The sequence below is a fragment of the Oncorhynchus keta genome, chromosome 34 (assembly GCF_023373465.1).
Source record: "Oncorhynchus keta strain PuntledgeMale-10-30-2019 chromosome 34, Oket_V2, whole genome shotgun sequence".
Classification (NCBI taxonomy): domain Eukaryota; kingdom Metazoa; phylum Chordata; class Actinopteri; order Salmoniformes; family Salmonidae; genus Oncorhynchus; species Oncorhynchus keta.
Window position 1 is genome coordinate 54065951 of NC_068454.1, and position 16996 is coordinate 54082946.

General features: G+C 43.4%; 1 protein-coding gene across 1 annotated transcript in view; it reads left to right on the top strand.

Moving 5' to 3' along the window:
• LOC118367291 (eukaryotic translation initiation factor 3 subunit E) overlaps positions 1-16996 on the top strand; it is a 44629-nt gene that overhangs the window by 17289 nt on the left and 10344 nt on the right. Inside the window, exons 6-9 of the mRNA XM_035750609.2 lie at positions 3515-3640; positions 4233-4357; positions 6764-6890; positions 7668-7769. Of these exons, the coding sequence (XP_035606502.2) occupies positions 3515-3640; positions 4233-4357; positions 6764-6890; positions 7668-7769 (480 nt within the window). The remainder of the gene's footprint in view (positions 1-3514; positions 3641-4232; positions 4358-6763; positions 6891-7667; positions 7770-16996) is intronic.

Here is a 16996-nt window from a genome sequence, read left to right on the forward strand (position 1 = left end):
CTGCGGTATATCAAAGACTTGTGCCAAAGCCAGTCTCGAAAGAATAAAATCTACATTTACATGTTCATCAGAATGACACCCATTACAACCAATTGAATCCCATTTTAATTGACATTTGGTACTCTCCCTCTGTCGTGAAGAAGTCTGACTAGTCATGCTCGTTGGTGATGCTGGTGGCCTCCTGAAAAACAGGCTTTGCGGGGACTTAGCAACGAGCCCTATTCTCTGTAAAAAGCTTGATGGTGGCTCTTGATCGGACATGAGCAAAACCCACATTAAAAGCATGCAATTGATGCGCTCCCTCTCTGCATAGTTGTTTATGGTTTTTAGCTCAGTCTAAATAAACCCAAATTGCTCAGTTAAGTTTTTTTTTTTTTGTGGCCCCCAGCCAGGGCAGGCACTTTTACCAGATAGCTGCTGTCTACTCTTTGACAATCCAAAGGCTCACATTGCTTTTTCTTTTTACAAATGCCTAAATGTCTGTCTTTATACTTAATACCAGCCCCTGTATTTCTCCCCCCTATTGTTGTGGACCTTCCATTTTCTCAGACTGCCCCCGTAAGGTAGAGGTGAGGCTCCATAAGTCATCGAACGTGGGAAAGCCAGTCAATTAAACAGAGGAAGCCAGGCTTGTAAAATCCAGTCCTCGGTGTCTGTTACAGTGTGGCGTAGCGCGAAAAGAGCAACTTATTCATATCATCAGTTAATGCAGGTATTGGATGTTGCGAATAAAGATTGAGTGTCCCGACTGCTCTCCAGCACAGTAAATTTATTGTTGCTGGTCAGTCGGTGAATGTGCCCCGTTTCGCCAACCAACGGAAACTAGGTAACTGCTGGAAAAACCCATGTAGTGAAACTATTGTTGCGTGGCTAATAGTGAATGCAAGGCAGTGTGTAGAAAGCTGCCACAATGACATGGAGGTCTGCTAAACCTAGCAGACGGGGACCTCCAATGCAGAAAAAACAACAAACCTCTTTAGAGATGAAACTACGACCTTTAAATTGGCAGCATGGTTGGCTTTAAGTTATAATGCTAATCTTATGAGGTTTATTTTTTTTTAAAGTAATTTAAAGCAATCCCAAGTTTTATGATCAAAGAACTCTACTGTTGTGGGTGGATGGATGGCCTTCTGCTCCTCTTTGTGTTTTACTCTGGAAGACTATCTTGCCGCTGACATTCCCCACTTATTTTTTCCTACCAGAATAATTTTCCACCATTTATCATCTTTTATGTAGCAGTTCATTTTGAACTTTTAAAGTTAATGTGTAGCCTAGCAGGTAAACTAGCGTTTAGAGCGATGGGCCAGTAACCGGAAGGTCGCTTGTTCGAATACGCGAGCTGACAAGGTGAAAAATCTGTGCCCTTGAGCAAGGCACCATCATTTGCTCCAGGGGTGCCATACTGCTATGGCTGACCCTGTAAAACAACACTCACTGCGCCTATCCGTTGTATATGAGAGAGATCTATAGGTAGAATCTGCTGCTCTCAATCGCTAAGAGATCCCAGCTGAAATTTGATAGAAATACAAATGTGGTTTCCTTCTACACCCATGGATAATTTGTATCTCAGTCCACTCCTCTGGCTGTCCGAAAGAAGGGGTGTGGTGGATTGCGTCTAGGTTTCCTTGGCCTTACAGCAGACACCCGCCCTCACTTCCAGGTTGACTCTTGTCACTGACTGCGTTTGGTGTTATCATACGCTACTGTGGGCCAGAGGTTCCCATGAGCCGTAGGGTGGAGGCCAACCTTTGATTAAGCAGCCATAGGGCGGCGCGCAATTGGTCCAGGTTTGGCCGGTGTATGCAGTCATTGTTCTTAACTGGCTTGCCTAGTTACATAAAAAAAATGGTATCTCCTGACCTTTTGATGTCTGTCCCATCAATTTCATATCATACCAATGCATTTAGCTTGTGATAATGGAAGAGTTGTACTAAGACTTTATAGCTAGCATGATTCTACAGGATGTTTTCCTTCTGTGTTAATTGTAGATTATCACAATTATATTTTAACAGGCTTGAAAAGCTGTAGAAGTTATTGAAACATTCCTCTCAAAGACATGCAGTTTGTACAGCAAACCCGAAATTAAGTGTCCTACTGGCACTGTACCAGGCATAGACTTCAAAAAAGCATTTTACCTGGTTTTGAGAAGCTTGATAGCCAATCAGGGACATTTTCCTAAGGGCATTAACAGATTTAGTCTTTGATGCCCCTTTTCAATCAAAGCATCCAAACAGTCGTTAATCTAGACTAGACGGATTACCCTGGCTCTGAGAAAATGAACACCTCCCAAATGGTGTCGAGTAAACCCAGGCTGTTGCTGGTCACAGTGCATCTAGGTTTCTGTGGCTGGAGCAGGACGTCAGTTGTTGGCGAACTCTGACAGACATTTTGAGAACACTGCCTCTACTGCATGCTTCTCCTTGTAGCCTTGTTGATCAATGCTCTGACATTGTGCAAAACCACCACCAGAAGTAGTAGCTGCATGTGCACTTCGTTAAAGTCCCTTCAGAGGGGCAGAAGACCAGACACTTTTCAGTAAGAAGGGATTGACCGAAGGTCAATGCAGAGTCAGGAACAGCGATGGGGGGGTTTCCCTCAACAATGCTAGATGTGCCCTTCCCTCAATCTACTCTCATATGCGGGTATATCTTCAGTGTTATTTCCAATTGCAACTATTTTACTGCTAAGTTAATTATCCAAACGAGGACAAAGTTATTTCAAAGGAGTGATATCTGGACCCGGAGTTGTGAACTCAAGGTACCTTCAACATTTTATTTTTTAGATAGAATTGTGGAATGGTGATGTCACAGACAAGCTGACCTTTGACCTGCTGCCCCTGCCCCAGAAACATCACAACATCAAGGTGGTAGCTTGAACTCAGCATAGCTAAATTAAGTGACACATTCCATTCTTAACTGTAGAGAGGAGGACCGAGGCTGAAATGCATCCTTAGTAATGTGTTTTGTCTTCCCAAGGCCGTGTGCCACCCGGCAATTATTTTTTATTTTTTTAAGAGTTGCAGCATTAAGTAAATGACAGTAACAAAATGTTTTAGCTCTAGCACATTGTACAGAGAAGCTCACATGTGCTTCAAATGTGCTCTTAATTATGGTGGTAGTCTGAAAGGATCGCAGAACATCTGCAATGCAGCGGTTGCCGTATCACGAAGTGCAGCAAATTAGGTTTTTATAAAAAGCTAAACATTCTTTCATGATCCATTTCTCTTTCTGTCAAGCCCCATTCCCTCAAGATGACATAATTTAATCAGTTTATCCAGTATAAATAAAAGTAACTCCACCGAACAGTTTTGCCTGCCAAAGCCAAGCGGCGGTGGCACCAGCCTCTCCTTCACTGACTGTGCCTGTTTGCGAGCACACTGTTTGTAGGCGGAGGCATTTATCAGGATTAGATCTGCCAGTGCCTGGTCATTTTTGCAGGTGGATTGAGTTATGCTGCAGTGAGAGGTGATGCTGTGTGCTTCATGTTCTAACAAGTATGACATGTCTTTTCCCAGGTCCCGGCCACAGACAGGAACGCCCTGAACTCCCTGTGGGGGAAGCTGGCCTCTGAGATCCTGATGCAGAACTGGGAGGCTGCGATGGAAGACCTCACCCGCCTGAGGGAGACTATCGATAACAACGTAAATGCCCCACTTCTCAGAATTTGACACTGCACTTGGATTCCCTTACATAGATTCGACTCCCTTATTGACCGCTTTGGGTTTCAGCAAAGCGCTGTTGCGGCTTGATGCACCCCCCCACCCTTAAGTCTTTACTCCAGAGGAACTGCAAATGGAGCGGTTATGTGGATCTAGTTAGATTTTTAAAAAATGTATTGGATAGATAGCTGGGAAGGGTGCAGGGGTGCGGGCTCTGGCTTGGAAGGAAAACGTTTGGAAGGGAACAGAGACCTTAAGTTATTTTTTTTTTACTGAACTGACTTGCCTCGTTAAATAAAAGGTTAAGAACAAATTCTTCCACTGTTCCTAGACCGTCATTGTGAATAAGAATTTGTTCGTAACTGACTGCCTTGTTCAGGGGCAGAACGACATATATATTTTTACCTTGTCAACTCGGGGATTCGATCAAGCAACCTTTCAGTTACTGGCACAACGCTCTAACCACTAGGCTACCTGCCGCCCCTTAGGGTACTCTGAACTTTTTAATTGTCTTACAGTATACTGTGTCACCTCAATCGGAACTAGTAAATAATGACATCTCTCTCCTGTCTAGTCGGTGAGCTCCCCCCTCCAGTCTCTTCAGCAGAGGACCTGGCTGATCCACTGGTCCCTATTTGTCTTCTTTAACCACCCCAAAGGCAGAGACAACATCATTGAGCTCTTCCTGTATCAACCCCAGTAAGTATTTTCTTCTGACACACTGGAGTTCTTTATTAAAACACTGTTGGCCTATTTAGACCTGATGACTAACCCTGAACATATTGGTCTGTAGAAGCTGCCATCTCTACAGTCAGGCACAGTGTCTTCACTGATCCACACTAAACCCTTGAGTGACCCAAGAGGTGATTGTTAAAATGTGGCCTGCTGGCATCCTTGGGGGGGGTGGAAGGAAATGATCCCTAAAGAAGAGGCACAGTAGCGGGCTGAACCTTGGGCCCCAGGGTTTGCTGCTGGCCCAGGAGGGACCAAAAGTGGTTCAGCTGGCAGCCGCCTGGGTCAGGTCCTGCTTGATGTGTAGAAAGTAGACTTGTTTTTATTAGACAAACTTGATTTAGAAAAAGATGCCATTTACTCTTAACTTTGGGAAGGGGGCAGATTCAAAAACCTATTCTAGGTATTTTTTAAAGTGTTTGCAGTCCATTTGTTTTTGTGTGGTCGAGTTACTCTCGAAGCTGCAAGTTAGTCCACGTGTATTGCAGATCGCAAACTATGCACTGCATAAAATTTACACAATGCACCCCCCTGATTGCTGGTTGGTTTAATCGAACCAATTTTTGTAGTCATCTGAAAGTATGACATGCCACCATAGCAGATAGGGATGTCTGGTTCTCTTGAGTTTTACTTAAATTAAAAACTAATTCAGATAATGAAGGAAAGGCTGCCCAATAATTAGTCATGTCAAGCTCTCACAAGCATCTGTTTTGGACAAACTTGAGAGAGTTTTATGTGCGTTGCAATTACCCAGTCAAGAAACCACTTATTCCACAGTGAGGCTTGGCCTCATTCCCTCACCCCTTGACCATTACTTCCTTTGGCTGAAGTTGGTGACCAATGGTAGGCCTTTGTTTAATGTTTGACCTCTGTTAACCCCACAGTCAGCACAAGTTGCACCAGGCCTTCCTATTTAGTGTTATTGAAAACATCAGTTCAAGGGCACTCATGGGGAGCATATTGTCATGCAATGATCTATGATGTAGGTGCAAAGGGGGAAATTAATACTTTAGTAATGCTATCCAAGCCCTTGCAGTTGGTTCAGAGTTTCACTTGCTTTACATTATTCAATCATTCTCAGATGGGCAATGAAATTGTAACCTCTCTCGCTACCCTTCATCTCCATCCTCTCCTCACTCACACACTCGCTCGTGCCTGGGTCTAAATCGTTTTGATTTTGACACTCATTCTTGATTCAATTCTTGTGAAGCGTCCTCTGCAACCAGTAAAGCGATGTTGCTCCCTCAAATGCCAAAATGATTAGGTCCTGTAAGTGGGGTAGGGCGAATGTTACATTTTCTTTTTTCCTCTCAGCTATTCCCAGATATGACTCTCATGCAGGGTTGCTTGCTATTGGAGACCCCCTGGAGAGAGAGTAGGTGTAAGTTAATCAGGAACAGAGCCTGGCTTGTTGTGGTCTGCCACTGAGTCTGACAACTGTAAAGGGAGAGGAAAGAGGGCTTCTCTAACCAGGTTGATGATCGCTCACAGACTAGCCCGCCTGCTCGCTGCTGATTTTAGACTGCAACATCACAAGTGGCAAAGGCCCCCTTGTCCCTTTAATTGTTACAACTAATTAAACTGTTGTCTGTGGCACGCCCTCCTCGCTCTGAACAACATGTGTTCCTCCGTCCTCATCTGAGAACTGAAGGGGTCGGAAGTGGCAGGAAACCCCACTTCCTCTTTTGAAATGTAATTTGGTTGGTGGAGGACTATTGTGGGGGGTCGTAGTCAATGATAGCTGTTCAGATAAGGATGAAGAAGTTATTCAGTTAACTCAAGTCGACCACTCCTTTTGACAAGGAATGGGATGTTTTTTTTCACGGAAGCTTGTTGGGAAAGGACTTGAAACACTGTCTACAGAATAAGAATGTTGTCTAGGGTTCTAATCGTCTTCTAACAAGGCCCTCTCTCGTGCTCAGCCCTTGGTAAGTTGACCTGTGGCTGAAAAACAAGGCCCTGAAGGATAGGGTTTCAGCTACTGGGCAGATCCCCTGCTCAGTGATCTGTGTCTACTGCAGAGGCCAGGGTTTCCTTTCCTTCACTCCGCTTATACAGGGGTAATGAAAGGGAGTGCTTAAACCTATGTCATGCGGAGAATGCACTGTTACGGACATATCTGTTTGGTCGATAAGGTCAGACGTCCTAAATGCCATGAGCCTAATTGCTAAGTTACTTGTGTATATAAATAGACCTTTCTGCCCTTAAACTGTGTGTTGGTGTATGCATAGGTTTATCGACTTTGTATAGCCATCACCTCCATAAATATCAACTCGCATCATGGGCCATTGCTTTTTTGCCGTGTAGTTCCTCCAGTCCTTTTAAGACCCCTGATTATTTGTTCTTGTCGTGACCTTTGTTTTGTCATTTCAGGTACCTCAACGCCATTCAGACCATGTGCCCACACATTCTGCGTTACCTGACCACAGCTGTCATCACAAACAAAGACGTTCGCAAGCGGCGGCAGGTCCTGAAAGATCTGGTCAAGGTCATACAGCAGGTAAAAGAAATAAACATCTGATCACATTCCTTACCTCCAATTTCTCTGAACACATGTCCTACTAATTTTCTCTCACTTTCTGGACAGTAACGTGTTAGCCAACCTTAGTTGTCAGTGTAGGTTTTGCCATTTTGACACACGATGCCACCAACAACTAGGAAAAGGGGTGGAGATACCTAGTCAGGTGTACAGCTGAATTCCTTCAACTGAAATGTCTTCTGCATTTAACCCAACCCCATTAAAGTACAGAGGAACCACACATCTATGAGCAATGCAAGGCATTGGCTGATAGAGTATACTCTATCAGATCTGGTCCTGGCTAGAGAGGTCTTGAACCCATTACATTTGATAAATGGCAGCAGACTGTCTGATTGTAGAGTACCGAATTCTTCCCCAGCCCAACATCGGTAGCTTCTTCAGAGATCAATGGCTCTGAAAGCTAAATAAGCGCTGTCTCGGTGGGCTCTGTGTGATCACTAAAACATGTGCTCGATGCTTGTTCTGTCTTTTGGGTCTTCTTGGGTCTCTCCCCGCTACCATGGTTTGGAACTGTTTAGGGAACTTTTTGAATCTGCTTTTATTCACTGCCTTGTAAATTCTAGTATTTGGTTAGCCATGTTTCTCCACATTTGACTATTTTATTTTTTAGTAATGGGTTGGAAGCAGGTCGCCTTGTCTGTCGAGATAACCTGTGCTATTTCCACTGCTGAAAAATGGAGCTAGCACACACAGGCATGTGCAAATTGTTAGACATTTTTTTTTTTTTTTCGTTTCCAGGAGTCCTACACCTACAAAGATCCCATCACAGAGTTTGTGGAGTGCCTGTATGTGAACTTTGACTTTGACAGCGCTCAGAAGAAACTGAGGGAGTGTGAGTCGGTAAGTCCCAGCAGACTCTCTCCCCCGCACCCACCCATCAATTTGCAATCAATTGTGAATAATTTCTCCTTTTCAGACCTCTGTTTTAAAAGTTTAATAGAACTCTGTATTCCTTGCTTTACAGAGGGATTTGGATTAGCCAACCAGCCCTCCCAACGTTCCCTTGTAGCTAGCACAGAAGTAAACACCATTAGGGATCATGCAAGATTGGCCAACCTTTCTCGCAGCATTGGACTGGACTACTATTGTTTTTTAAATACATGGGGCCATACATAATGGCCGATGGTAGAATTGCATTAGGTCACTTGGGTGATACAGAGGTCCTCTGGGAAACCCTATGACTCATTGGGCGGAGGCTGCATATATATGAAACAGCTGGTGCACGATATCTAAGGAAGTCTCGAGGTTTTGCTCGCCTGAGGTAGTGTGGTCTACAGCTTATCATGAGATTTTCTATCTACCTAGAGTATGTCTGCCATTTTCGTAGCTGTCTACATACCACCACAGACCGATGCTGGCACTAAACTGGGCTCAATGAGGGGTAGCGCTGCCGCTTTCAAGGGTAGCGTGGCCGCTTTCAAGGAGAGGGACTCTATCCCAGAAGCTTTACCCTCAAGCCATCAAACAGACAAAGCATCAATACAGGACTAAGATCGAATGGTACTACACCGGCTCCAATGCTTGTCGAATGCGGCAGGGCGTGAAAACTATTACTGACTACAAAGGGAAGCACAGCCGAGAGCTGCCCAGTGACACAAGCCGACCAGACGAGCTAAATAACTTGCATGAGATAATCAGCTGTTCCCTACAACTGTGATCATGCTCTCCTCAGCCGATGTAAGAGCTTTAAACAGGTAAACATTCACAAGGTCGCAGGGCTAGACGGATTATCAGGATGTGTACTACGAGCATACGCTGACCAATTGGCAAGTGTCTTCGCTGACATTTTCAACTTCACCCTGTCAATCTGTAATACCAACATGTTTCAAGCAGACCATCTATAGCCCTGAAGTGCTTTGAAAGGCTGGTCATGGCTCAAATCAAAACCATTATCCCAGAAACCCTAGACCCACTCCAATTTGCATACCGCCCAAACAGATCCACAGATGACTCCATCTCTATTGCACTCCACACTGCCCTTTCACACCTGCATGAAAGGAACACCTATGTGTAAATGCTATTCATTGACTACAGCTCAGCATTCAACACCATAGTGCCCTCAAAGCTCATCACTAAATTAAGGACCTTGGGATGAAACCCCTCCCTCTTGAACTGGATCCTGGACTTCCTTATGGGCCATCCCCAGGTGGTAAGGGTAGATAATAACATCAGCCATGCTGATCCTCAACACAGGGGCCCCTCAGGGGTGTGTGCTCAGTTCCCTCCTGTACTCCCTGTTCTGTCGTGTCTGCACGACTCCAACACCATCAAGTTTTCTGATGACAGAACAGTGATTGGAGATCAATGATGAGACAGCCCATAGGGAGGTCAGAGCTCTGACCCTGTGGTGCAAGAACATCAACCTCTCCCTCAATGTGACCAAGAGAAATGAGACTACAGGAAGAGAGGAACGAGCACTCCCCCATTCTCATTGACAGGGGTGTAGTGGAGCAGGTTGAGAGCTTCAATTTCCTTGGCGTCCACATCCCCCAACAAACTGGTCCAAGCACACCAAGAGTTGTGAAGAGGGCACAACAAAACCTATTCCACCTCATGTGACTGATTTGGCATGGATCCTCAAACGGTTCTACAGCTGCACCATTCAGAGCATCTGGTTGCATCACTGCCTGGTATGGCAACTGCTCGGCCTCTGACCGCAAGGCACTACAGGGGGTAGTGTGTATGGCCCAGTATATCACTGGGGCCAAGCTTCCTGCCCTCCAGGGCCTTCAGTTGAAGTCGGAAGGTGACATACACTTCGGTTGGAGTTTTTCAACCACTCCATAAATTTCTTGTTAACAAACTATAGTTTTGGCAAGTCTATTAGGACATCTACTTTGTGCATGACACAAGTAATTTTTCCAACAATTGTTTAGACAGATTATTTCACTTATAATTCCATGTATCACAATTCCAGTGTGTCAGAAGTTCACATACACTAAGTTGACTGTGCCTTTAAACAGCTTGGATGTCTTGGCTTTAGAAGCTTCTGATAGGCTAATTGACATAATTTGAGTCAATTGGAGGTGTACCTGTGGATGTATTTCAAGGCCTACCTTCAAACTCAGTGCCTCTTTGCTTGACATCATGGGAAAATCAAAAGAAGTCAGCCAAGACCTCAGAAAAACCATTGTCGACCTCCACAAGTCTCTTTCATCCTTGGGAGCAATTTCCAAACGCCTGAAGGTACCACGTTGATCTGTACAAACAATGGCACGCGAGTATAAACACCATGGGACCATGCAGCCATCATACAGCTCAGGAAGGAGATGTGTTCTGTCTCCTAGAAATGAATGTACTTTGGTGTGAAAAGTGCAAATCAATCCCAGAACAACCGCAAAGGACCTTGTGATGATGCTGGAGGAAGCCGGTACAAAAGTAACTATATCCAGTATTATATCGACATAACCTGAAAGGCCACTCAGCAAGGAAGAAGCCACTGCTCCAAATCCTCCATAAAAAAGCCAGACTTCGGTTTGCAACTGCACATGGGGACAAAGATTTGGGAGAAATGTCCTCTGGTCTGATGAAACAAAAATAGAACTGTTTAGCCATAACGACCATGGTTATGTTTGGAGGAAAGGGGGAGGCTTGCAAGCTGAGGAATACCATGACGCACGAGGGTGCTTTGCTGCAGGAGGGACTGGTGCACGTTACAAAATAGATGGCATCATGAGAAGGAAAGTTATGTGGATATATTGAAGCAACATCTCAAGACATCAGTCGGGAAGTTAAAGCTTGGTCGCAAATGGGTCATCCAAATGGACAATCACCCCAAGCATACTTTCAAAGTTGTGGCAAAATGGCTTAAGGAGAACAAAGTCAAGGTATTGGAGTGGCAATCACAAAGCCTTGACCTCAATCCTATAGAAAATTTGTTGGCAGAACTGAAAAAGCATGTACGAGCAAGGAGGCCTACAAACCTGACTCAGTTACACCAGCTCTGTCGGGAGGAATGGGCCAAAATTGACCAACTTGTGGGAAGCTTGTGGAAGAATACCCAAGTCTAGGTCCAAGAGTCTCCTAAAATAGCTTCTACCCCCAAGCCATGAGAATCCTGAGCAGCTAATCAAATGGCTACCCAGACTATTTTCTTTGCCCCCCTTATCTATACATTGCCACTGAAATAACTCTACCTCCATGTACATATTACCTCTCCAGTGTTGCCCCCGCACATTGACATTGACTCTGTACCGGCACCCCCTGGTATATACAGTGCCTTGCGAAAGTATTCGGCCCCCTTGAACTTTGCAACCTTTTGCCACATTTCAGGCTTCAAACATAAATATATAAAACTATTTTTTTGTGAAGAATCAACAAGTGGGACACAATCATGAAGTGGAATGACATTTATTGGATATTTCAAACTTTTTTAACAAATCAAAAACTGAAAAATTGGGCGTGCAAAATTATTCAGCCCCTTTACTTTCAGTGCAGCAAACTCTCTTCAGAAGTTCAGTGAGGATCCAATGATCCAATGTTGACCTAAATGACTAATGATGATAAATACAATCCACCTGTGTGTAATCAAGTCTCCGTATAAATGCACCTGCACTGTGATAGTCTCAGAGGTCAGTTAAAAGCGCAGAGAGCATCATGAAGAACAAGGAACACACCAGGCAGGTCCGAGATACTGTTGTGAAGAAGTTTAAAGCCGGATTTGGATGCAAAAAGATTTCCCAAGCTTTAAACATCCCAAGGAGCACTGTGCAAGCGATAATATTGAAATGGAAGGAGTATCAGACCACTGCAAATCTACCAAGACCTGGCCGTCCCTCTAAACTTTCAGCTCATACAAGGAGAAGACTGATCAGAGATGCAGCCAAGAGGCCCATGATCACTCTGGATGAACTGCAGAGATCTACAGCTGAGGCGGGAGACTCTGTCCATAGGACAACAATCAGTCGTATATTGCACAAATCTGGCCTTTATGGAAGAGTGGCAAGAAGAAAGCCATTTCTTAAAGATATCCATAAAAAGTGTCGTTTAAAGTTTGCCACAAGCCACCTGGGAGACACACCAAACATGTGGAAGAAGGTGCTCTTTTTTGGCAACAATGCAAAACGTTATGTTTGGCGTAAAAGCAACACAGCTCATCACCCTGAACACACCATCCCCACTGTCAAACATGGTGGTGGCAGCATCATGGTTTGGGCCTGCTTTACTTCAGCAGGGACAGGGAAGATGGTTCAAATTGATGGGAAGATGGATGGAGCCAAATACAGGACCATTCTGGAAGAAAAGCTGATGGAGTCTGCAAAAGACCTGAGACTGGGACAGAGATTTGTCTTCCAACAAGACAATGATCCAAAACATAAAGCAAAATCTACAATGGAATGGTTCAAAAATAAACATATCCAGGTGTTAGAATGGCCAAGTCAATGTCCAGACCTGAATCCAATCGAGAATCTGTTGAAAGAACTGAAAACTGCTGTTCACAAATGCTCTCCATCCAACCTCACTGAGCTCGAGCTGTTTTGCAAGGAGGAATGGGAAAAAATTTCAGTCTCTCGATGTGCAAAACTGATAGAGACATACCCCAAGAGACTTTCAGCTGTAATCGCAGCAAAAGGTGGCGCTACAAAGTAAAAGAAAAGTGGCGCTACAAAGTATTATCTTAAGGGGGCTGAATAATTTTGCACGGCCAATTTTTTCAGTTTTTGATTTGTTAAAAAAAGTTTGAAATATCCAATAAATGTCATTCCACTTCATGATTGTTTCCCACTTGTTGTTGATTCTTCACAAAAAATACAGTTTTATATCTTTATGTTTGAAGCCTGAAATGTGGCAAAAGGTCGCAAAGTTCAAGGGGGCCGAATACTTTCGCAAGGCACTGTAGCCCCACTATTATTTACTGCTGCTCTTTAATTAGTTTTTCTTTTTTGGTGATATTTTCTTAAGGTCAACACCTGTTTGGCGCGTGTCACAAAAAATTGTATTTGACGCCAGCTGTTCGTCAGAGGTATTGGCTCTTGGTGGACTGAGAAGATGACGCTTTCAAAACGTACAAAAAATGGCTCTCTGGCTTACTCCAACCCACCACTTTGTGATAGGTCAAATTAAATGGTGGGCGGGTTACTGGTGGTTGCTGCCTTGGCTGCTTTTAGCAGAACGCTTCACTAGTGCAGACTAGTAGGTGGTGGGCTTATTTCATCTCTGCATACCAATCTCTGGTTTATGATCTCACACACACACACAGTTTCTGTAAGGATTTATTGCGTTCTTTCATGTTACTGTAGCTGGTTATTTGCCACTAGGTATAGCTAGATAGAAATGAACTGGATATAAGTTAACTGCTGACCAGACCGTGTGTGCCATCACGCACATGTTGATAAAAAGGGTAAATGGGGAGTTTGTTTCTAGTCATCTCTCCTCCTTCAGGCTTCTTTGGATGTTATATGGCGGTTGGCAAATGACTTTGAATAACATGTATGTGTACATTTATTTTGCAGCGCATGCGATTCGAGCGGTGTGGTCAGCATGTCAGTTTAACCAAACAAATCTGGTCGCTTAAGTTGATTTTATTTCAATGAATTATTAAATACCATGTAGGTGAAAAGTTGGCTGGCTAGTAGTGCTGTCAACTCTCTCACCAACGGAAATGAATGCATAACACCAATTGTTCAAAACCCCATCTACTGTATTGGAGTGTCCCAGACACAAACTAAACTTTGAAGCTCTGTCTGTGCATATACTGGAAATACTATAAAAGCAACAAAGTTACATTCCATACCAGAAAATGGAAATGCATTCATTGGGCCCTTATCTATGCCTTTCACATGACTGGGAAGGGGCACATCCATTGGTGGGCCTGGGAAGGCATAGGCCCACCCACTTGCCCAGCCAATCAGAATGTGTTTTTCCACACAGAAGGGCTTTATTACAGACACTCCAGTTTCATCAGCTGTCTGGGTGACCAGTCTCAGACAATCCCACAGGTGGAGAAACCAGAAGTGGAGGTCCTGGGCTTGCGTGGTCTGCAGTTGTGAGGCTGGTTGGAGGGGCTTATGGTAGAGAAATTAACATTACATTCTCTGGCAACAGCTCTGGTGGACATTTCTGCAATCAGCATGCCAAGTGCGCACTTCCTCAACTTGAGACGTGCAGTTGTCTCAACACCCCAGATATCTTAGTGGCTTTTTATTGTCCCCAGGACAAAGTGCACCTGTGTAATGATCATGCTGTTTAGTCATCTTCTTGAAATGCCACACCTGTCAGTTGGATGGATTATCTTGGCAAAAGTGAAATGTTCACTAACAGGGATATATACAAATTTGTGCACATAATTTGAGAAGCTTTTGTTGTGTGGAACATTTCTGGAAACTTTTTTTCACCTTATGAAACAGGACATGTTACACGTTGCATTTTCTTTCTGTTAAGTATAATTTGATTTGCAGTAAGGCTGTTTAATTTGTGCTAACTAGCCACAGACTTGAATGGAATTGAAGCCCACATTAAGAGTAGATTAGTTCTGCAAAATACTGTGATGTACAAGGGCAGGCTCTTTGGCAAGAGTAATTACTTCTCTAGTACATGTGGATGGCAAGGTTGAAACGCTCTACTTAATCTGTTCCCACCATGGCTGATTTTTTTAAGACCTTTGGCTCAAATAATTTCACTTTTATTTGACGTACATTGTAGAACGCCAACAGAAAGATGTATCTACCCTTGCATCTACAGAAGGCTTCAGTTGTAGTGAAAGCAATTTTAGAAAGGATGCCGTTTGTAGACAGAAAGCTGTATGCATTGGAGTCTCTCCTTTTGTAGCAAAACTCGACTACTATAAGTGTCCATGCTAACGCTTGAAGATATTACGTTTAGTTATCTTCAGGATTGGTGGGTCCCCTGTGGGACAGTTGAGCTAACATGGGCAAATGCGATTTAGCGTGAGGTTGTAAGTAACAAGAGAATTTTCCAGAACGTAGATATATCTGATATTGGCAGAAAGCTTAAATTCTTGTTAATCTAACTGAACTGTCCAATTTACAGTAGCTATTACAGTGAAGGAGTACATGCTATTGTTTGAAAAGGGTGCACAGTTTTGAGCAAAGTTATTTAATAAACAAATTAGCAATCTTGATACATTTTGAACAAAAATGCAATGGTTCATTAGATCAGTCTGAAAATTTGCACATACACTGCTGACATCTAGTGGCCAACATTTAAATTGCACCTGGGCTGGAATAATACATTATGGCATTCATTTCTCTTTTCATTTCAAAGATGATGGTACAAAAAAAATGATTTTTTCCCTTGTCTTTTACCAGATCTAATGTGTTTATATTTTCCTACATTCCTTTCACATTTCCACAGACTTCAGTGTTTCCTTTCAAATGGTACCAAGAAAATGCATATCCTTGCTACAGGCAGTTAGATTTGGGTATGATATTTTAGGTCAAAACATTTTTTTTAAAGGTGCTGATCCTTAAGATATGATTGTTCTTAGCTAGACGAAACTGAGTTGGACAACTGGCCAAATAAGGAAAAGGCATCCATGGTTATTTGAATCAGAAGCTCGCTGCCCTTTCAGGGAATATCTGGGAGTAGTTCTGTCAAAAATCACTCCGTTCAGAGTCATCAAGAGTTTAGGTGGAAGACTCATCCACTCAGCTTGAAATGCTGTAAAATAACACTAGTATGAACTAGTAATACAGTGTTGGTATTACGATTTTCTAGGTTTGAGTGTTGACAATGTCCCTGTGAACATATTTAAAACTTGTGTTGTGTTTCATCTACTTCTAATATTGGTCAGATGTTTGTAATTGTACCTAAATTTGTCATCAGTCATTTAGGGTAACTTGTGGTTCTTTAATTTACTGAAGAGGGGCTGGACAGGTTCTGGAGACCCAATCACTGGACAGGAATCGGGTTTAGAGACTAACCAGGTGTGCTAATTGGTGCAGTGCCCTGGGTATATTCTCTGAAACTCAATCTCCCAGCTTCATTCTTTGCATACATGAGTATAATTGAGATTTCCCAAATGATTTGATAATTTGGACCTGCTGAGAAATAAGGCTGAACTTTGGGCTATTTGGCCCCCTTCATCTTTGCTTCTTGACAATAAACTCTCTGAATGAAAAACATCTGGCCTGATCAAATGGTTCTCACAGAAGTAAATCATGTCAGCGGTTTACTGAAGCTCCCATTTCATCCTAATCTATTTTTAAGCTAATATAAAGAGCCTCTAGCTCCCCCAGTCTTTCTTAACGAATGAGGAACCTATAACTAAACTCATTTGTACAGATTCATTTTTTTTTATTTGGAAGTTTTTATTTGCCAAATCTGTGCTCGGACACAAAGTATCCAAAGCACTGCCTCAAACTGATCTTTCCTGTGCAAATGCCTCAGCAGGGGGCGGCAGCAATCGCTAAATGTCATGCTACCAACAATATTGTCACACAATCCCATTTCAGAAAATACCTTATGCGCTCTCAATCACCAAGCTTGTTGAACACGCGTGCACTTTTGAAGAGGCCTGAAGGTTGGTTTCGACTTCCCTGCTTGGGGTCTTGTTTAGAGAGACTCCATGTGGTTGGAGCAGATGCTGCTCCGTGTTCCTACTCAGGTTGGAGACCAGTTCTCCTCTGTGCTTTAGCATCATTGTCTTGGGAGTCGTGTCATGTTAGTCTTCTCAGAGCAGGCCCAGCACACACATACCGTACTCTTTTCGCACATGAGTTCCAAATATCTCCAATGGCCGCCCTGTTTTTTTATGTTTTTTAAATTTGTTATGCGCATGTCAATGCACTCACTGTACCAAAGTGTGATGTCTTATGCAACAGGACAGTTAACCTGCGCTGTGTTTCAACTTGTCAACTTCAAATTATTTTGGAACAGTTTGACTTGAAGTGTGTTAATGAATTCACATAAGTGGCCCATTTCACTGTTACAATTTGTTTGAAGCTTTACTGAGCCAGACAACTTCTCTTAGAGTCCAAGCACTTCCCCAGTATTTCCCCAGATCAAGTATGAAGACATTGCGCATCTCTAGTTAGAACAGGCCTTGCACGGCCTCCCGAGTAGCGCAGTGCTTGAGGCATCACTACAGACCCAGGTTCAATTCCAGG